The 23,566-nt window shown below is 36.1% G+C and overlaps 1 protein-coding gene across 20 annotated transcripts in view; it reads right to left on the reverse strand.

Annotated features, from left to right (window-relative positions):
- MEF2C (myocyte enhancer factor 2C) overlaps positions 1-23,566 on the reverse strand; it is a 154,369-nt gene that overhangs the window by 53,347 nt on the left and 77,456 nt on the right. For 19 of the 20 annotated variants that reach the window (XM_042989718.1, XM_042989711.1, XM_042989705.1 and 16 more), the window contains one exon: positions 18,815-19,018. In XM_042989718.1, coding sequence (XP_042845652.1) covers positions 18,815-19,018 — 204 coding nt within the window. Of the gene's footprint in view, positions 1-3,735; positions 3,883-18,814; positions 19,019-23,566 lie in introns of those variants that run through there. The other variant, XM_042989761.1, reaches the window with a different exon arrangement.

Genomic DNA, 23,566 nt, shown 5'->3' on the forward strand with positions numbered 1-23,566 from the left:
GGACAGAAAGCAATGAAAGTTTTGTTGATTGGACACAGGAACTTGTTCAGAGTGAGACGGAAGTTATATATCTGAGTTCATCTCTGGAAACTGCCAATCTCACATTAACTACATCTGTATGTGTACATATCTGTGTGTGTGTGTGTGTGTGTGTGTGTGTGTGCGTGTGCGCGCGCAGGCACGTGCACAGCATGAAGCTAATTTTGAAAGGATCTTCAGAATTATTTCTGGGTAGATATGTTTCTGCATAGCTATTTTTATCTTTTTTCTCCATAAGGAAATATTTCAGTTTTGTAATTTAGACCCCAGAAAAGTCAGGTTGTTTTATTGTGGTATGTCTGCAAACTGAATCCTGGCTTCTACAGGAAAAGAAATTTCTTCCCCTCATCATAATATAACACACAATTTCTATCATATAGTTTATTATGTTTTCTCTAATATGAATAAAATCTCTCATGTTTGCAGGAACTTAGTTGTGGAGAGCACTAAAATGTTTCCCTCCTAATGTTGATCAGCAAGTGCTTTGATCTCCATAGCCAGACATCGGGTGCAGAGTTCAGAACTATAAATTTGTTGCACTTACTATCAGTAAAAGTAGGGCTCTGATGGTCATCTTTTCTCAAACCACAGTTCATCTTTGCTACATCTTCAGAGTGTAAAATAGGTGTGGTTCAGAACAGAGTCAAACAAGTATCAGTGGTTCAGAAATGATATCCTTTCCCCAGTAGCAATATACATCGTGGGTATGTGACTGGAATATTTAAAACACCTGTTCACTTGGAACCAAGCCAAATGTATAATGCGTTAGTATGTGCTTGGCTCATTTCCAAGAGCATGTATCCTTACTGCCATCAAAATACTGAAGGGAGCTAGGGCAAAGATACAAGTTAGAAGCAATGTAAGATAGATATATTTTATTGTTAACAATATCATCATACTAGACACTGTTGGCTGGCTAGTATTTTAATAAAATCAATTATTTGTTTTTGATCAGAGAAGAACTGGCAGTGTAGGGACACTCTTATCTTAGCTTTGCTAATTACTTTCACTGCTTTAAAATCTTAATCAACTTCCCCCTCCCCCCTCCCTCTTTCTCCCAAGCCTTCCCTTTCATTGTCTAACTGGGCTCTTCCCTGGATACATAGTAGTTCAAAGGGAACACCAGGGAATAAATTATATCCTAACTATATACCAGAGTTCACCAGCAGAACTTGGGCAAGCTCCTCTGACAGGGTTCCACCTATTTTTATCAATTCTGTTTTGACTTTACTTAATAGAGTACAAATTTTTACCTCTCTCTACCTTTTCTGTAGCTTTAAAATCTGTATAGTCAAAATTTTACCTCTAAAGAATTTCATAACCTCATTACGCAAGATACAGTTACACATATATGTAACAATTTATAAAATGTGACATTTTGTTTGAATGTGATCACAAAACACGCCAAAGATTTCAATGTCCAAGGTGTGTGTATGTATGTGTGTGAGAAAGAGTAAAAAATGAAAATTTTGCCTAAATTTACACCTGTAGGAAGGAGAAGCAGAGAAATAACATGTTTATGAGCACATGTGCCCAACATGTGCTAGTGGATATATACATACGTGGTGTAAGTTAATTCTTACAAAAAAGACCAAAAGTGAGATTTATTATCACTATTTTACTGCTTAGAAAGCTGAGATTTTGTGGAGGTTTAGAAACTTGCCCCAAAGCACGGAGTTTATGAAGATTGTACAAAGCAGGCTTGGCAGAGTCTAAAACTTGTCTGCCCTTTTTCTTATACCAGACTGTCTTACAGTGAAAAGCCCGGACTTTTAGATTATAAGCCTGAAAGTGTGAGGGTGGAGATTTTATAATTTGAAGTACTGTATCCAGAATCCTGACCATTTATGTGGTCATTGAAAACACACAGACTTCATTAGGAACTTCTAAATTTATAGATTTTGATTTCTTCTTCAATTTAATCTAGAGAATGTTATATAGTTTATTATATATACCTCCAGAGGTCTCCATAATTTCTTCCTTTAACACACTATATATGACAAATAGTCCTTAGCCAGAAAAATGCATGTGCATATTATCAGAGCAAAGTGAAATTGTATGCATATTTCTTTTTTTTTTTTAACATTTTTAAGTTTATTTAGTGTGTGTGTGTGTGAGAGAGAGAGAGAGAGAGCGAGAGAGAGCAGGGGGAGGGGCAGAGAGACAGAAGGAGAGAGAGAGAAACCCAAGCAGGCTCTGCCTGTCACTGCAGAGCCCCATGTGGGGCTCCATCTCATGAACTGTGAAATCATGACCTGAGCCGAAGTCAAAAGTGGAGTGCTTAACTGACTGAGCCATCCAGATGCCCCTGTATGCAATATTCCAAAAACAACTTGTTTTTAATATAATCCTAGATGTTTACAGAATGATATACATAGTTTAAAAATATAATGAAAGGTTTTAGGCTTTTTAGCATGCACACATATACATGTTACTTATAAAAATTAAATATCCTGGCATTTCCACTTTTTACAACTAAATTGCTTCTATCTAGAGAGTTATATTTTCCACTAGAATTTTTCTCAAGAATTGACTGTCATTCGCTATTCTACTGCTTGAGGCCATGAAGTATCTTTCTCATACCTATTGTATTGTATCTAATTCTACACCAAACATTTAAGCACTTGATTTGTCTGTCTCCCTTCTCTCCATTTACCTTGCCATCTTTGTTAAAGCTCCTTCTGTATGTGAATATTCTATTCATATCATGCCCTTGCTCATTTCTTCTTGTCGATCTTTGCATAATTGGTCTTTTGAAAGATTTGCCCACATCCTGTTCATCAATTTATATCCATATTTCTGAACTTCATTTGTATGAAACTAAAAATGACTACTCAACATTCACCTCTCCTGAAAAAAAAATATATGTATTATTTTTTATATAAAGTTTATTTATTTATTTTTGAGAGAGAGGCAGAAAGAAAAGGAGAGAGGGAATCCTAAGCAGGCTCTGCACTGTTAGCATGGAGCCCAATGTGGCACTTGAACTCACTAACTGTGAGATCATGGCCTGAGCCTGAGTCAACAGTTGGACTATGAACTAACTGAGTCTCCCAGGCACCGCCCCTTGACTTTGTTTTTGTTTTTTTTTTTTTACTATTTTTTAAAGTTTATTTTGAGAAAGAGAGAGACAGAGACAGAGATAGAGAGACAGAGAGACAGCATGCACATGATCCTGGAAGGGACAGAGAGTGAGAGAGGGAGAGAGAGAATCCCAAGCAGGCTCCATCCTGTCAGCATAGAGCCCACCATTGGGCTCAACCTCACAAACAAACCATAAGATGATGACCTGAGCTGAAACCAAGAGTCAGGCACTTAACCGACTGAGCCACCCAGATGCCCCACTCCTGACTTTTTAAATTCTACCTTCTAGAGGTTATTTTTGATTACAAGTATCGGGGTATCATCATCATCATCATCATCATCATCATCATCATCACCAACAACCTTACTATGCACCAGACCCTGTTCCAAGCATTTTATAAATGTTCAATAATTTAATTCTCATGATAACTAGATACTAGGTGCTATTATTAACCCCATTTACAAATGACGATGTAAGAAACAGACAGCCTAAGTAACTTGTCTGGAAACATACAACCAATAAGCAGGGGAGATGGGATAAAAACTCATGCAGTCTTGCTCCAGAATGATGTTCTAACTATGCTATGCTATTCCTCAAATATCTTACAGTACCTCTTATGTTGTTTTGTCCTTTTGATGCACGTGTATATTTTCTATCTTACCTAGACTGTTAAGTTTTGTGATGTCACTGATGGTATTTTTCAAAATTCTATTTCCTCTAGCATCATTATAAAGTTCTGTACATCCTAGAAATCTAATAATTCTTGCTAGAATAAAACTATCCATAGACAAAAGTGGAAGTAAATTTGTAAAATATACATATTGGCAGGTCATTTTTGAATTTGAAGGTAAAAATGGAATTAAAATCTTACATGCTTTAATTAAAAATTCACAAAATAAATCTAATGTCATTTGTTATTGTTAATGAAATGGCCATATTCATTTCTCTGTTATTGCATTTAATAGTTTTTAGCTGTCATTATAAGCATTTGATTTTATTTGAAAAAAAATATACCTTCTCTTGTTTAAACCAACCTGCTTGCCTTATTTTAGCTTCTATTATAGATAAATAATACTGTAAACATTTCAAATCCCCAATGATTAGGAGGTAGTCAAATCAATATTAGCTACATAATACATAAAGGATGGATGCAAATTTTATAGAAAAGAAATTAATTATTAATTTATATCTGTTTACTGTAACAAAAATTCGTTGTCAGCTTTTTCTGAAGTTTAACAATGCTTGAGCCAAAATCAATGAATTGTATGAAAATATCCATTTGATGTTAAAAATGCTGTTAAAACAATTATGTAATGTTTATGAATGCTATATAATCTGTTATATGTAGTGATCCATGCACTATTCTTTGTACAAGGTGGTCTAGCATAATAATTATTACATCTCATATCACTATTTTATCTAGCAGTATTAAAATGATTTTTAGCAATGAAAAATAGCAAATATTTTCCATATTACAAAGGTTTTGCTGAAGAATCATAAATGACTATATCAGAGGTAATTATTTCCAAAACTGAATTTATCCTGCATAGCACAAATGACTCAACAATGAAAATTTTGTTCAAAAAGTGTGAATGTAAAAGGCTTTGTCCCTGGAATGTAGCTCTAAGTGGTTCACTATCTAGGTTGAAAATGTCTATGCAGGATTGTATGTCCTATTTTTCCATGCCTGCAGTAAAGATACAATATGGGAATTCAGCTTGGTAATTACTAATACACCACACAGACACAATTACACCCTGTATGCTGCATGAAGGAATCACTTGTGGTCTGCATCTATTACAAAGAGCAGTAGGGGGCCACCATGCAAGACGACAAAATGCTTTACAAGACGGAAGGAGACCAGAAGAGTCGATGTACACAGATACAAGGACCTTGATTCTTCTAGCAATGATTTAAGGCTCTTTCCATCAATTATAGTCCTTTGTCTCAAGAGTCTTATCACCAGCATCATTACAGGAACTGAACATAACAATGCTCAGTCCCGTATAACCCCGTGAACTGCGCTGACATTTCCACACCCTGTTGCTATGTTTGACCTGATTATTCAGATTACTTAAGCAAAACAAAATTGAAAAAAAAAAAAAAAGGAGTTACTATTGTGAAACTGGTCTTTTTTTTCGTGACTTACTCAAAATTCCATTTCTCTAAACTTCAAGCCATCCTACTCTTGAAATGTTATTTTTCAAAGTAGTTTCTACTCCAATTAAAAAATTAAAACAGAAAATCTGCCTGAGTGAAAATTATAATTGTGGGAAAGAGACTAAATACTGGCACACCAAGGGGATATACACTTAAGAGAATTTTGTATCTAATGGAGTTAAACTAAGTCAGCTGTTCTCTTTAGCTACAGTGAGTCACAGGAATAACTTTCTGCAAAACTTTAAAGTTCTGAGTTTAACTGCAAGCAGTACGCAGTTTTTATTGTAACAGTTTTCTCCTAATTATTACATGATGTACATTATTTTACAATACTTTCATTTAAGATGCTCTTTTAAAATATCTCTTACAATTATGAATTTTTAAGACCTTAGGAAAGTTAGTTAGCTATGGCAGTTTGTCAGGTCCTGTGAAACAAAGCCTTGTCTTTCAGAAAATGTTTACAACCTATGAGAAAAAAATGTATCCTGGGGCTAGAATGTTTATTGGCACCTAGAAGTCTGAAGAGAGAGTCAAGCCTGTGGTTTTTTGAGGGCACTTTATCATCGCCCGCATTCTCAAAGGTTTCTCTGAATGAATAGAACTGGATTACTCAGCCTTCTATTCCACGCCTATTCCTCTCCATTTTCCTTGGCACGACTGAGAGCCAGGCTATTTTTAGTTAGGCAGTGTTCTATTTTTAGACAACTACCAGTTAGAAGACATTTGTTAGGAAAAAATTTAAACACACACACACACACACACACACACACACACACACACACACACAAAGGGAGGAGGGAAAGAAGCTTCCCTTCACATATTGTAAAGCAGCCTTCAACCTGTAACTCCAGGCATTTCAGCTGCTTTCAATCTTGGAAAAATAAAGAAAAATTCAGAGTTCAGGGTTTTAAAAATAAACCTACCCTCTGGCAAACAGACCAAAATACAACAAGCTGTTACTATGTGAAACAGTGACTACAAAAACAAAGAACATTCTCCAATGATTAAACTGCAGAAAAGTTGTAGAACAATTAGGTTATAAGAATGTAACACAGGCATGTAACAATTTTCCAGCCTCTCAGCCAGCTGTATCATGTTTTAGAATTCAGAGAGATGAGGGGAAACCTCATTGTAAAGTTATACCAGGGAGGTGGGATGTAAACCTGAGGTTTCCATTCTTAGCACCAGAGAACCTTTTATCAAACTTAAAGGCAATTATATTCAGTGCATTTTTCTAACATTTGTATTTTCTAGACTTTCTCTAAAAATTATAACCATATGTTTACAGAGAAACCATATATTAAAAAATCCAATGCCAACCAGAAACCAGAATCAAGGCTGCTACATAATATACATATACACATAAATGTGTGTGTATATGTGTGTGTGTATAATCTATGTATCTATGTGTTTATATGTCTATACACCACTACCTTTATTAGTCTTGCTTTTATTTTAAATGGGAATAAATGACTTGCAGATTGGCTTAGCCTATCAACTTTTTTACTTATCATTCAAAGTCATGCTTTCATCTATAACCACTATGAGATGTTTTCAGGTGCTCTCAGTTGCAATTATTTTCTTTTGCCTCAGATATCCCACTGTACTCTAAGTCTTATGGTTTGGACCATTGGGTAGGACTGTCACAGATGTGTCACCAATAACTAGCACAATGTTTGGCACATGGTCTTATGTTCATCAATATTTGCGGAATGAAACAACAAGTCCTGTGTATGTTTCATTTACATTGGACTATCAGCCCTGGAGAGTGGTGGACACATCATCATTGTCCTACTCATCTTGCACAAAGAGAATATTTCACAAATGCTTGGGGAAAAGAAAACTCAGTGGCTTTTTCAGATCTTAATTTATATAAAATACTATCATTATTTATATAAGAAAAGTATACTTGATATACTTATTAATATAAAATGTTATAGATTTATTTCCAAATTAAGAATTTGCTTCTTCTCTCTCTTTTGTTAAACAACTTTTATTACTTAAACTTTCCCCTTGATGTTGAAAATGAAAACATCTTATATGACTTAACAGTTTACAATAGACTCTGACATCTTTTATAGCCTGTAATCATCACAACAGCCTGTGAGGAAGGCTGGGTCAGGGTGGACAATATCTGACTCAGAGCAGGAACCTGAAGACAAGATGGTTAAATAACTTGCCCCAGGTTAGAGAGCTAGTGTGTGATGTTGCTATAACTAGAACTTAATTTCTCTCCAAATCTGTGGGGCTTTTGAAGTTCTATTTCCTAAATGTAAAAATTTGAAGGTAAACAAACTCTCATGATAATGCTTCAACAACATTCTTTGGGAAAATCACTCTGCAGCTTTGCTCCCCGCCCCCTCCCCCCCAAAATTAATTCAGAACCACTAAATTTAAGGAGATCCCAGTCATGAACCCTGGATGAAGACAGAATTCTCACATTTCCAATGAGGAAAAAACAGAAATTGTGTGCACGTGTGCTCTTTCCTTCCTCGTGGGAATGTCCAGAATTGACCTACCTTGTTTCTGCTTCCCTATGACTCTTCTTTCCTATCCCTTCCTCCATTTTCTCTTCTTCCTTGGGGCAATTCAAGCCTTAGTGTTCCCTCTATCCTCTCCCTTCACTCCACCAAGTCACATTTATTTTAACAAATAGTCTACTCCTGGGAGGAAACACTGACTGAGTGGCTCAGCTTTCCCGCTTTGGTTTCTGTGCCCTGACCCAGACCCTGACACTCCATGAGCATGGAGTAGATGCTCAGGAGCAAAAGATGAAATGGCCGCCTGCATCCCCTCCAGTTGACAAGCCCTTTATTAGGTGTATCCATCAACCGTCCTGCTAGTTACTTCATGAACAAGAGCACTGGATTCACCAGTTTCACTTCCTACATCAGTGCTGCCCAAGAGAACTTTTCTAGGGTGATGGGTATTTCTCTAGTGGTCCCACCAATACGGAATTCACGAGTCACATGTGGCTATCAAGTACTTGCTTGTGGCTAGTGAGACTAAGAGCTCATTTCAATTTTATTTTATTTAACTTAAATTTAAATAGTCACGTAGAGCTAGTGGCTACCTTACTGATTAATGCACATCAATATCATTTCATTCTGAAATCTGCTTCTATTATCCAAAGAGAATTTACATGACAGAAGTGATTGAGTTTGTAATTGTTAGGCTATAGGCACTAAATATATCACTTATTTATAAATGTGTACAGTAACTTTGAAAGGAGTTTGGTGTTTGGAACCACTGAGAGTGCAGTTGATTTTTTACTAGTAGCTCATTTTCAGGGTAACTCTGACCTTAGTTTTTCGTCTCTGAAACAGTTTTCTCAAGGTCATAGAGATGGTATTTGTTTATGATTAAGGAGTCATTTGCATGTAATTTTGAAAAATAAATTATTTAATTCAGAAATTCTAGAATAAGAGATACTACCATTAATTCATGTATTAGTTTATTTTGTAACCATGCTTTCTTAGATGTGAGGAAAAAACCCCAAATACCAGCTGTACAGTTTACTGTTTACAGTGTTTCTTATCTTAAAACAGTAGCTCTAAATAGTTATCGAGTTTATTTACTAAAACATAAAGATAAGAGATTTAATTGATATGAAGAGGCTTTGAGAATCTAATTAACCTCCCAGCTAGTCATTAACTTTATGACCTTTAGAAATAATTGACAGGAAATTTTTTTCCCCTTATTCAGAAACTTCCATTCGGTGGCTGAATTTCAGGGTAACAGAGAATACGCTAAATGCCATTGAGACATGACTGGATAATATGCAAAGTAGCTATTAGTAAAATGAGATATATTTCCAATAATATAATCTACCCACCCAATCTGTTGTACACATACGCAGCACTTGCCTAATTCCAGTCCTTTTAGTGATCAAGTCTGGAGTCTTCTCCCAGAATGTCCTATGGATTATTTGACCAGGAAGATAAGGAGGAAAGCACAGAGCTTCCACTTCTCTGTGCACCCTGGCACACGTGCCTACTCAATCACATCACACGTGCCTGCCGAGTCCGCTTTCAGGCTCAGAATCTTCCTCAACACGTGCTACAGGCAGCCACTGCCAACTGACAGGCACTCACAAGGGCAGAGACCAGGTCAGGAGATGCAGTGTTCACCACAGACAGGGTCACTCACCTTACTGAGTAGTCACAGGCCTTTTACATCATGCTTCTGGAAACCTAACACACTTGCTTTCAAGAGTTAGTTTTACCAAATATTACTTTTAAAAAATCTATTTTATGGTATGATTCTAGACCTCAGTAAAGCTATAAAGAATGTGTTTAAAAATATACTTCTGGGGTGCCTGGATGGCTCAGTTGGCTAAGCATCTGACACTTGACTTCAGCTCAGGTCATGATTGCACGGTCATGAGACCAAGCCCCGCATCAGGCTCTGCACTGAGCTTGGAGCCTGCTTGGGATTCTCTCTCTCTCTCTCTCTCTCTCTCTCTCTCTCTCTCTCTCTCTCAATAAACAAATAAATAAATAAACATTTTTAAAAAATGTACTTTCAAACTCCATGCTGGGGAAAACAGATGTTTGGAAAGGGAAGTCTGAGTCTTTGCTACTCAAAGTTCAGTCCACAAACTAGCAGCATCAGCAGCACCTGGGAACTGGTCGGAAACGTAGTCTTGGGCTCTGCCACGTACCAGTGAGTCCCAATCAGCCTCTCAGCAAGAGCCCCAGTGACTCAGACTGGACTACAATCTGAAACCTGGTTCAATTGCCCAAAGAGAATTCACAGGACAGAAATGATGAAGTTTGAGACCCACTGATCCCTCTTGTCACATCCTGGCCAAAGTACCAACAGGTTGCTTCTCTCTTCCCTAGGAAATCAACATATATTGGTTTTTTACTTTCCACCATTACTACAGGTAATACTTCTATGTGGTCTGCTGTGCCTATATGTTTCTTACACAGCAACAACTTTATTCATCTCAGGTTCACTTGAAAGATTCTCACCTTTATTATTATTAGAACATATCTGACTTCAACAAAGAAAACTTGACAAGGTTTAATTTTATTTATACTATAATGATAAGTTCTTTTAATTTATGCATGTATATACACATAAGCATACATGCATAAATATATGTGTGTGTGTGTGTGTATATATATATATATATATATATGTAATATTTATTGAATGTATACAATGTCCCATTCATTGAGATGGCAGTTGGAGTTAGAGCTGTAGATAAAACATCATTATGTCTTTCAGGGAAGGGAAACAGATTTATAATAACTTTTTAAAAATTCAGTGAGGTAAGTGAAATAATAAATATCACTTGATTAAAAGATTTATCATCTTTTATTCTACTCTAGGCAGGACTCTGGAATTGTTCCTAAAACTTCACTTTTGAATATTCCACAGTGCTATTCAGTAACCATTCCTGAGGACGTAAAGATGTTCTACTCTTTGGTATCTAATTTGATACTTTAAAGCCAGATACTTTAAAGCCAAACAGGGGCGCCTGGGTGGCTCAGTCGGTTGAGTGTCCAACTTCGGCTCAGGTCACGATCTCACAGTTCGTGAGTTCGAGCCCCGCGTCGGGCTCTGGGCTGATGGCTCAGAGCCTGGAGCCTGCTTCCGATTCTGTGTCTCCCTCTCTCTCTGCCCCTCCCCCGTTCATGCTCTGTCTCTCTCTGTCCCAAAAATAAATAAACGTTAAAAAAAAAATTTTGTTTAAAGCCAAACAATACTACTTTTACTGAGGTGTTATCAACGGCTATCAAATGGTTCAAATATGCTGTCCAACACCAAGTTCCATATGCCATGAAATCTGTAAATATCATTAAAAAGTGACTATAATGATCCAGGCTAAATATTTTCCCCCTTTCCCTTTCATATACTGGGGAGAAAAAACAAAAATGAAGACTGGTTTCTACTAGGTCAAGAACGATCATGCAAAATGATGATGATAAAGTGGTGGTAATTAATAATGACAAAATGGTTACATCAGTGAGAAAAAGGCTGTATTTTGAAACCTCTTGTCTTTTCTACTATTATTAAATAATTTTCTGTCGACTCTGTGTTAGTACTACTGCCTATAAGCCATTAGAGCTGTGTAGTAACAGGTGAGAGGAAATTCCATTTTATTGCCTTGTGCATATAACTTTAGTGATCTAACATGCACTTTATTTGCTCAACAATGATCTGTTCAATAAATGAGATGTGAAGCATCTTTTCATGTTTACAAAATACATGTAAATTAAGCAAGAGCATTATTTTTAAAAAAGAAACGAATCTTCAAATTTGATATGTAAAAATCCACTGTGGTAGTTATGACAAATATGAATACATTTTTAGGCCCATTTCTTCTTTTAGACTTTGGGGAATAAATATAAGTGTGATTTATAGGGACTAGTAGAAGTCTTTTAAAGATACGTAAGCAAAAATGAACATTAAAATTAAGCAGAAATTTACAAAACCTTTTTTTCACAAAATCATTTTTCCCCCTTTTCCTTGGAAGCCTCAACACTGAAAGTTTAAATCTGTCTGGAATATACTAATTCTTTCTTCATTTTTCAGTATTATCTATTGAAAAGCAATTATATACTTGGTTTAACAGAGGACTGGGCAGAGTTACTGAGCTAATCACAGTAAGAACTATTTTAATTATATTTTATAGTAACCTAAGAAGAATTTTTAATGTACTTCAAGAATATTATTTTTCTGAGCTCCTTCATAAAGAAAAACCCTGCTTTTCTGAAGAAATGAAATTACTAATTATAAAGTTAAATACTGGCTCGTGTTGCTTCAAGTAATTTTAAAATAGTAACAAGAAATATCTACCCCCTTTCCGTTCACAAGCTTTGCACTTAAAAAAAAAAAAAACAAAAAACAACAAAAAAACCCCAGCACACATTGCCTAGCTCTCTGTCAGTCTGGACAACTTGCAAGTGCTTTCTGACTAGGTAGTAAGTTTACTGATCGACTCTGTGGTTATTGGTTTAGGGGTAAAATATGTTTTTAGTTTTAGGCTGAATGTTTAGTTCTCAATTGGTGTCTCTCATGTTGAACATTTTTGCTCTGGATTCTAAAATCCACGGTTCCATGGTTCTTTACTTTTGAAATGCACTCCTCAGATTTTATATTGAAAAACTAATCTTGGTGTGAATTTGAGAACACAGTTAGATTAAATGCCTCCTTTTCACATTTCAACCTAGACCAGCGCTGTTGCATGGAATTTTCCGTGATGATCACTGCATTTTACATCTTCCGTGTCCCATTCAGCAGTCACTAGTTGCATGTGGCTACTGAGCCCTTGAAATGTGGCTAGTGCCAATGGGGAAGCGAACTGGACATCTCACCTAATTTTAATTCATTTAAATGTGAATAGTCATGGAGGGCCGAGGGGACTCAGTTGGTTAAGTGTCTGACTCCTAATTTCAGCTCAGGTCATGATCTCACGGTTCATGAGATTGAGCCCCATGTCAGGCTCTGTGCTGACAGCATGGAGCCTGCTTGGGATTCTCTCTCTCTTTATTCCTCTGCCCCTTCCCTGCTCATGTGTTCTCTCTCAAAAAAAAAAAAAAAAAATTAAAAAATGTGAATAGTCATATGTGGCCAGTGGTTACTGTATTAACACAGATTTGGATTATTTTAGTTTCCTGATTGTGCTTTGAGAAAATTAACCAAATTTTAATGGACTGTTTCATTGGAGCTATAAAAACATTTTTTAATACTTTAAGTGAGTAACATTATGCTGCATGATAATCACTGGTATATATCCTGTTATAATTGTTTCCCCCTGTTTATTTATTCTACAAATATATTCTGAGGGCCAAATATTCTGTAGGTAAACAACAGAGATAGGATAGTTCTGGTAAACAACATATGCATAGTCCCTTCCTTCCAGGAGTTTAAAACCCAGTGTGCAACAGGTAATTGGATAACATGGTGCTTTGATGGAGAAAATACAATTCTAACTCTAATACAGAAAAAACACAAGGATGGCTTTCCAAAAGTATAAATTGGGACCTGACCTGAATGAAGGATAAATAAAGGCCAAGAAAAGGCCTAGTAAGGAGTGTTAAAGACAAAACAAATCAGGTTTGGAAAAGCTGAGGAATATAAACATGTTTTGGTGGCTCGAATACTAGATGGCAGCGGTGGGGGAGGGAAACAGCAAAGGGGATTGGCTGGAGAGGAACATATAAACAGGGCCAGATCATGTATAGCCTTGTGAGCAATCTTAAAAACCAATAGTCCTTGAGGGCCTGGTTTATGTTTGTATCTCTGGGCATTCCAAAGCACATACAAAAATTCAACCAATCTTTAATCAGAGAATGCATGGAAAAATAAAAATACAACAAATGACCAAACAAATAAGAGAATGTGCTTTTATTCTTATGAAAAGTACCTATGATGTATATTAAGGAATATACTTGTTATGATGAGCACTGGGTGTTATATGTGAGTCACTAAATTCTATTCCTGAAACTAATATTACACTATACGTTAACTAACTGGAATGTTAATTAACTAATTAAATTCATTTATGTATTTATTTTTTAACTAACTGGAATTTAAATAAAGACTTGAAACAAACAAAAAGAAGCCTATGGAAAGAGCCACATGCTACCTCATTGCAAAAAATTAAAAAAAAATAATAAAAAGGAAAAAGTACGCCTGTATAATAGATACCTACAGGTATGCATAAAAATAACTTCATATATCTATATTTTATAATAAAAATTGGAACCTATTTAATTAGACATCATGAAAGCTCAGGTAAAATAAACATATTTTCATATTTTATGTCTATTCCCGAATTTGATCATACAGTTTGTAAAAAGTCCATTTCTTCCATTTGCTGCATTTGTTTTTCAACAAAAATTACACTCATGAAGTTCTACCATACTATGTAAAGGTAGTTAGTTTATTGATAACCTCCAGGAGCACTGCGAAACAATAAAGTTTATAACCTATTAACATCTTTCCAGTCCTAATTCAGCCCTTAATTACTACTGCTAAAGGAAACATTTTTGTGACACAACTGTTCTTAGAAGTCTTTAAATCCAAACAAGATTCAGATAACAGAAAATAAAATTTTATGTAAATATTATCTCTAACTTTACTCTCTCTTTCTCTCTTACACACGCACACACACACGTGTACACACACACACACACACACACACACACTATCTTGCCCATTTGTACATCTAAAAAACAAACCAGTAATGCTCCACTGAGTCAGTTGTGAATCAAATATTTCTTCTGCGGGAGTTAGGTCCACCTTTTTGATTTCCTAGGGAGCAGCAGAGGACGCCATGTTCCATTCCCCTTCCACACTTAGTCACTTGACTATTGTCCCAGACTGGATGAGCAGCTCAAGAGAATCACTGAATCACTGAAGGGTGACACATTCCCTCCTGGCCAGGTGCTAGGTGACACTCTCATATGGGTTTTGTGGTTAGAAAACATGTGTTGGATACGGAGGTAACCTGTCTGGGACTTCTGTCACTCCAAAGGCCACCTGAAATGGTCTGGTGATCACTGACCTGTTTGAATGAGTTTTGTTAAACTGTTTAGCTTATGTTTTCCTTTCAGTAGCTTGTATTACGTTAATGAGGTTATTATTCCCCTGCCCTCCAACTGTTCCCACACTGATTTTTCTATATGTGATACATCCTTAACAAGAATGCCTGTCTTCTGCTGTTTCAGAATCCCTTGTACAGTGCTGACTGTAAGCTGACATGTGCTAAATTATTGCTAACAGAAAGACAGCCTGTAAGCATGTCCTGTGGGACTTGAATTCTTCAGGTCATCTTGAAGTGCTCAACACCACATCTTCTTCCAGGAATAGAGCCCAACATCAACTGGGAGGGGAGGAAAGCAGCTAAGAGAACCAGAAGTGGAGGAGCTAAGACAGTTGGAAGAGATGAAACGGACAGTTCTTTAATATCATCAGAATCCCTGCTGAATTTCAATGACCTCATAAACTACTATTTTGAGTAAATGTCCAGTATACTTGTCACATAGTTAAATAAAACGCACTTTCTTCAAAGGAAGCACTTTTAATACAGTAACTGGTTTTGTTGTTTTAAACCAATGGATTAAAAATTTAACACATCTACTAATCTGGCATATTTATATATTGTATCTAAACAGATATTCAAGCTGCATTATAATATAACAATTAAAAAAACCTATCTCAGTCTGTCTATTAAGTCTTTGTAAGTCTTTGTGCCATTGTAACTGTAGGGCTAATTATCAAGCAAAGACATGATAATTACACAGAGCTTTTTTGCTAAAAGAAGGAATCTTTTACAGCACCCACGCACTGCACAATTTCCTATGACCCTGTAACACTACTCTGGTATGGCCTCAAATTTATATTTTGGTCTAAATGCTGGGAATCATATTATTTCTCTCTCAGTGCCAATCTTTTTTTCTTGTGAGTAAACCGTTTTTGGAGGGTTAAGGGAGAGAGGTAATAGTCCAAATGGGAAATATAAAACTAATGACCCTTCATGAAACATATTATGCTCCTCATTAAACTTACTCAGTTAAATGTATTCCATTAAATTAAAATAAATAGGATTTAAAATTTTACCCAGAAGTAGTAAACTACCTTAACTCCCAACTTTGTGTTAGATTCATTCTTAGAATGGATTCCTCAAGTCCCTGATGTATCCCAGGTTCTTAACTTCCAACACAATTTATGTCTTAGTGCTGCAGAGGTTTTCAAACTTAGTGTGTATAAGAATTACTTGTGAAACCAGTTATAAATGCAGCTCTCCATCCAGATTCCTTCTTCTCCACCAAGTATTTCAAGCATAGTGATTTCAATGAGCTACACTTTCAAAAATATTCTATCTGGGGGTAATGTAAATTTTATCAAGCTTAGGGATCCCACTTTACTTCTTCTTCCATTATCTCTTATTACTAAACTGGAAAAGCCAAATAGGTGAAGAATGTGTGATTCAGGTAGTTGAGCAGGACTGACTTATATTCTCTTCATTCAAAGAATCAAGCCTTCCCTAGTTTTGGTCTAGGAGCCCCAGAATGCCTTTTCGAGAGATTCAGAGCTTTAATTTACTGATATTAAATGCAAGATAATGGAGCTGCTGCTTCACTCTCTTTTAAAAGTATTGCTTTCTTTTTTAAGTTTATTTATTTTTGAGGTGGGGGGGGGGAGGAGTAGAGGGGGAGGGAGAGTGAGAATCCCAAGCAGGCTCTGTGCCATCAGCATGGAGCCCAATATGGGGCTACAGCTCCTGAACTGTGAGATCATGACCCGAGCCAAAATCAAGAGTCGAATGCTTACTGGACTGAGCCACCCATGTGCCCCTAAAAGTATTGCTTTTAAAAGAATTGTGCTACAAAGGACTTTGAAATTCAATGCCTTCATTTTCAAGATGAGAAAACTTTAGAGAAATAGCTAACTTGTCACATAGCAAGATTGTGCATGACAAGCATTCAAATGCAAGCCCTCTGACTTCCAACCCAGTGCATTTCTCATGGCCTTTAACGATCTCTGGCTCATGGGGCGCCTGGGTGGCTCAGTCAGTTAGGCATCTGACTTCTGCTCAGATCATGATTTTGCAGTTCACGAGTTCAAGTTCCGTGACAGGTTCTGTGCTGATAGCTCAGTCTGGAGCCTGCTTCAGAGTCCGTGTCTCCCTCTCTCTCTATTGTCCTAGACTCTCTCCCCTTCTCGTGCTGTGTCTCTCTATCTTTCTCAAAAATAAATAAACATTAAAAAAAAGTCTGGCTCAGATACCCATCTGTCCAAGAATATGAAAGTCTCGAGAATGTGAAGTTCTCAGTCACCATCAAATCGTCCTGACTAATGCTCTCAGAAGATGAATTTTTTAGATTTTTAAACTCCCTTAAGAAAGCAAATTTTAAAAGTCAACAAAATTTTCAACTACTTTACTATATTTCTACTGCATTTCACAGCATGTTAAGGACTGGAGCAGTTTAGATCTCGACAAATTCCAACTCAACTCTGTGTTACCCTGAAATGTCTGTTGTGATGGTTTTGGTAATGAGATGAGTCTTGAGTATAGAGTTGTTTTGTGTTTGGGACTTATGTTAAGTGTGTGTGAACACACATGCACACACACATACAAAGCACCTATTAGATTTGACAGTCAACTAGTTCTGTTCATATTAATGTTTGTTTATGTATTTTCACAGTTACATGTACACATGGATAAAATACTATCTGAAATAACAGTAGGTAAGTTTTATAAATAACCTTAAATTTCAGAATCAAGGCAAGCACACAATTAAAATCATGTCAATGAGAAACCAAAGTGATGTTCAGTAAAGCAAATGTGCAAGTATTTTAAACATATACCACATGAAGTCTACTTATTCACTTTTGCTTCTCTGAAATTATTTGCTTAACCTATTAGGCAAAACATTAAAAAAATTGATGAGCTCAACACTTTTAAAAAACTCCCAATAAAGGCAAAGAAACAAGAATCAGTTTCAGGAATTATAACAGGTAAAGAGAAGATGGAAGTGAGAGGTTGATTAATTTGGTCAAGATTAGTGCTAGATTTTTTTTTATAATATAAAACGGTCCAAGTAATGGCAAGAATAACTTGTCCTCTGGCAAACTGACTCTGAATACATACTTTTGTAACACTTATTAATTTTCTCTTAATTCTGGAAAAGCAATCACAGTCTAAGAAACCATGGGGAGACAGGTGAGAAAAACAGACAGATGGGGACAGTCTTCATTATACGTCCTTTTTGGTTTAGTATTCAGTGCTTATGAAGGGTACTCTAAGGCGATTTAAATAGGATTCAAGCAAGAAGTGTTTAAAACTGTATGGCAATGCTACTTATGCTAATGAATCAAAAACATAAACAACATTTTTGAGTTTTAATGTGATGCTTATTTACTTTTGGCACAATAAAACGTTTTAAATCTGACTTTGATAAAACACCATGCTAACATTTAGAAATTCATTTCATCAGATTTCTGATTCCCTGTACATGAACAATGCTACACTAAATCATATAATTGGGGGAAAACATTTCTAGCATAATAACTGTCTTTACTTTTGCAGTAAGAATGCATTAGGAAGAATGAATTAGAAAGAAGAGACAAAGTTAAAAATTGAAGTGTAAGGCTGGGGTGAGATCACTTTTTTCTTTTGACTGTGTTGTAAAACTAGTCTATATCTGAAAGAAATTATCAAAAGTATTCTAAAGCCCTCTGTTGGCCACAGTTCCCAAGTCTGGGACAGGACAATTTCTTTGTCCCCACACGGCCGTGGGCAATGATGACTTATGGAGGATGAGGTCAATACACTGACACTGGTGCCTGATTTCTAGAAGGGAGCAGGTTTACATTGTCCCTATCACCTGTCATTCTAACTTCCGTTTTGTGGGGATAGAAAGGGTGGGGTAATGTTGGGATGATAACCACGGGGACATCTGTGGAGATACAAACAACTTAGGAAAAGGAAGGGGTGTGCGCGCGAGGTTCAAGGACCACGCGGCTCCGCCATTATTATTGGTTCGTCAACCACGCATGCGCTCTCACCTCCACGATGTCAGAGTTTGTCCGGCTCTCGTGCGGCTCGTTGTACTCCGTGTACTTGAGCAGCACCTTGTCCATGTCGGTGCTGGCATACTGGAACAGCTTGTTGGTGCTGTTGAAGATGATCAGCGCGATCTCACAGTCACAGAGCACGCTCAGCTCGTACGCCTTCTTCATCAACCCAAATTTCCTCTTTGTAAATGTCACCTGGAAAATAGAAAGCAGGCAGGGAATTTTTTTTTTTTTTTTTTTTTTTTTTTTGGGAAAAGAAAACACATAGGTTTTTTTTTTTGTTTCTTTTCTTTCTTTTTTCTTTTTTTTTTTTTTTAACAGTCTTCTTTTCCTTTGTGAAACAAAGTGTGTCATTGTCAGAGCCCTTGGGCACTAACACATTTGGAAAGAAAGCAAATAAATCTAAAACTAATTTCTGCTTAGAATTTGAAAAGTGTGATTTCTAGCTTGTTGCTGAATGTGAAACTGTAAATGCCAGATTTAATGTAGGGGATTTTAATGAAAGTGACCAGAGAACTATTCATGTTTTTTGGAGCAATTTAAGATTTAAGAAAATTAATTTCAGCATGGTTAACATCATTCCCAATTATAAGTCTGGAGGTTATTTTTGACCACTTAAAGACTGAACATAGCATTTTAGATGTGTGTTGAGAAAGTCTTTGTGTGTGTGTGTTCAAAAATTCTTAAAATTGTTTAGTTTCTTGCCATTTAATTGAAAACATTCAAAGGGATAGGACTATGCTTTCAGACAGTATTGTATTCTGTTTTCTAGAACTACAGCAGAAAGTTGGGAAGTATGTTAGCCATAATACTGTTAGGGGTCTGTTTTCAATCTTTTGTGTATCTTTCTTCCTCTCTCAGGCCAGAAACTGTATTGTTATCTTTGCCTTTTTCTTCTTTTAATCTAATCTATTACCAAGTCCCACAATTCCTTCCCTTGAAATGTTTCTCAGGTTCACACTTTCTTGTCTATTTCCCAGGCAGCTCTATCATTCCTGTCCTTATCGGTTTCCTGTCCTAGATGATCTCCCTGTCTGAAATCATTCCCTCCTCAATTCATCCCCAGTCTTCAAAACCCCACTCTTTACACTGCCTTTCTCTCCTGATGTGCCCTCTGCAACAGCTCCCTTTCTCTGACTTCGAATTATTTCCTACCTGGCAGGGCTACCAAACGTAAATAAAAATTTCAGTATTCCCAATTTCATTCCTCTCTTGATTACACTCCAGTCCGCCCACCAAAAACCATGGACATTCTTCACTGTAAGACTTTATATGGTCCAGCATTTCCCAGCAAGTCTTCTGTGGAGTATCATTTCTACAAAATACCCCATAAGATACCCCATAAGACAAAACGTTTAGCGGCCCAATGCACTTGGGAAATGAAGCACACTGAAAAATTAAAGGCTGAAAATGTCTTTTAAACTATTTAATCTGCTGCCCAAACCTATTGCTGACAGAATGTTTGTTTCTCTGCTTATTTATTTATTTATTTATTTATTTACAGGGGCACTTATTATCATTTTTTAAAGCTAGGTTTTTGAGGCATATGCTCCAGGAAATGCTGACTAAATCAATTTAGCTTATTTTTATTTATTTTTCTTGTATGCATTGATGTTATGTATGCATTTATGTATGCTCCATGCTTAGCGTGGAGCCCAACATAGGGCTGGAACTCATGGCCCTGAGATCAAGGCCTGAGCTAAGATGGAGATTCAAACACTGAATTGACTCACCCAGGTGTACCTAATTCAGCTGATTTTTAAAGGGACTATTTAAGTTTTTTTCTTGCTTTCTAATCCAACCCATCTTGCAGAGGCCAGCTCAGTTCTATCTAATACCTATTTGTGCATACTTCCCAAATTTAGATTCCCAATCCTCCTTTTTTTTTTCCATCTGCAAACACCCAGTGGATCTCCTCCAGTCCTATGTCTATCTGAACGTCACAGTAATCTCTCAAACCTCCAAAGCTTAAGCCCATTATCTTCATCCTCGAATCTGCTCCCCGTTTTGGACTGGCCATCTCACAATAAACTCAATCACCCAAACTAGAGACCTCAGAGTGAACTTTGAATCCTGCTCCATCCCACACACCTAAATAAATGTGTTGACAGGAACTGTGGGTGAGCAGACAGAAAACCTGACCTCCTGGTCTCCTCAGTCCTCCACACTTTGTTAATACTGTTTTACCTATTACCCTTTATATTTTCCTTAATAGCATTTATCACATTTTATAATTTGTTTATTTTTGTGTGTGATCATTTATTTAATGTCTGTCTCCTTCTCTACAGTGCATGTTCCACAAGGCCATATGCCATTTGTATTTGTTCACTGTTGAATGCCCAGTGCTTGGAACAGCAGACACGTATGGGCTCATGGTAAAAATCTACAGTATAAAACTCAAACAAGGAAAACTTTATGTGAAGTTTTTAGAAATATCAAATTGATGGATGCTATCTAAAATTATATGATAGCTTTTCCCATGAAATATTTTTGGCAACTCATAAGAAGAATTTAAAAAAAAATCTATACTTAATGATTATATTGTTTTTATCACATTTGCATTAAAGGCAGCATGGTAGAAAGGGAAGAACATGGGGCTTGGATTCAGAGGACCCCGGATTTGAATGTGGAACTTGCTATTTACTAGTCATGAGAAATTCTCTTAATTTCTTTCAGTTGAATTTTTCTCTGAGTTTGATTTTTCATCTGCAAAATGGAGAGAATGCCTACTCTTAAGAGTTGCTGTGAGGACTGTATAAAATAAACACATGTATAGTATTAAGCACAGTACTTAACACTGAAGCTCAAAAAAACTACTTCTCATTCCTCACTTGGTTGATTTACACAAGAAGAAGAGCTTACGAAGTATGTCTATGTTGGTGACTAGAAGAGTCTACTGATTAAGGCTATTTGAAGATCTTATTATTCCTAATACAAAGATAAAGCTGAACTATGGAATCCGTACTGATCTTTCTTTGGAAAATATGGTATTTATCAGCCCACATCAGTTAGTCAATTATCTACTCAGGTATGTTATTTACATTTCAACTTGGGACAATTTTTCTTTGTAAAAATTGCCAATGCCTTACCTTTTGTTTTATGTTTATTGACTGTCTTTCTAAAGCACTTCTAATAAAATATAGCTAGTGTTTTATTTCATATCTAGTTATACTACTTTAGATACTTTTATTCTAGTACATTCAGATGAGTCATGATTCATATTAATAATGAGGTAAATAAAGACTATTTCTTTGAGGGGTACCTGGGTAGCTCAGTTCATTAAGTGTTGGACTTTTGGTTTTGGCTCAGGTCATGATCTCACAGTTTGTGAGTTCGAGCCCTGCGTTGGGCTCTGCACTGACAGTGTGGAGTCTGCTTGGAATTCTCTCTCTCCCTCTGTCTCTGCCCCTCCTTTGCTCTCTGTCGGTCTCTCTCTCTCAAAAAAAAAAAGGCTATCTTTTTGGAATGGATAAAGAATCATAATAATTAATTACATAGACATACAAAATGTCTTTTAACATTTATTTTAGATGAAATTCGGTTGTGCAAATGTACTTGCACATGGGTATTTTATTTAGCGAAACAGTGTACAGAGTAGGTTCAATGCAGACGGCACTGGCCCAAAATACTTTCATATATCTAAAACCACTTTTAATCAGACTTTCATAACCACAAACTGTAGGTGGAATGTCTCAATACAGTATGGTTTCTGTTGTACTCAAACCTCAGAATTTAGCACGTTACAACACTCGCCATCAAAGTACGTTTCAGCACAGAAATATCACTAAAGCTACTATTTGTGTTTACTTTGAATTACTCCTCAACTTTTGTGTAAGCAAATAGGCTAGTGGATAATGCATACTTATTTAATAATACCTGTCAAAAAAGTCAGTGCATATAGCTTCTTTTCATTAAAACTGCAAACTGAAATGGTGCTGACTGTATTAAAGCATTTAAGAAAATATCTTCAAAATCTACTCTTAATTGCTCTAAATTTAATTCTGTATTATGTTCATGCTCTTCATAGCATACTCAAAATGTATTTTATAATGCTTTTTCTCATTGTGCATAGTTAGATAAAACTGTTTTTTAAGCATTAAGCTTTCTAAAGAGACCCGGGATATTACTCTTCGTTTAAAATATGCCACTCAATGACAAAGATTGCAATTCAGAGCTTTTATACTTAAATATAATAATGTATTGTAATGATTACATTTTCATAACTTGACAATAATTTGTGATGGGGACAAGTCCGTTTCTATTTAAATAACATATTTGTAACCTTAGGTGAGATGGAAAACTGTTTTTATAAGTGGTTAGGCAAAGAGATGCTCTTTTCCAGTGTTCTACATCAATCAAGGTGCACTGACAAGAGAATAAAGCCGGTAGTGTTTAGTGGACATTGTAACTCGGCATTTAGTTTTCAGAATTAAAGAGATTTAATATGTAATATATGCATGGAAAACAAAATTAGTCTGTAAGCAATGACCATTTTATGTTTTTTTCTTTACTTCTGGAAACAGCCCTAAATATAATGATGATGTTATAGTAAGAGGTTTCAGTAACCTCGAGTTTTAAATCCTAGCATATGGGCAAGCATCACACATCTTACATTTACAATTACTTTAGAACTTACTAGGTATGAATCAGGAATTGAAATTAGAATTTGAAATTGAGAAAAGTCACATTCATTAAACATACAGATCCATACAACTCAGTTATAAAGAAATTTGGTAAATCTAT

This window comes from Panthera tigris, chromosome A1, assembly GCF_018350195.1.
Source record: "Panthera tigris isolate Pti1 chromosome A1, P.tigris_Pti1_mat1.1, whole genome shotgun sequence".
In the NCBI taxonomy this organism is placed as follows: domain Eukaryota; kingdom Metazoa; phylum Chordata; class Mammalia; order Carnivora; family Felidae; genus Panthera; species Panthera tigris.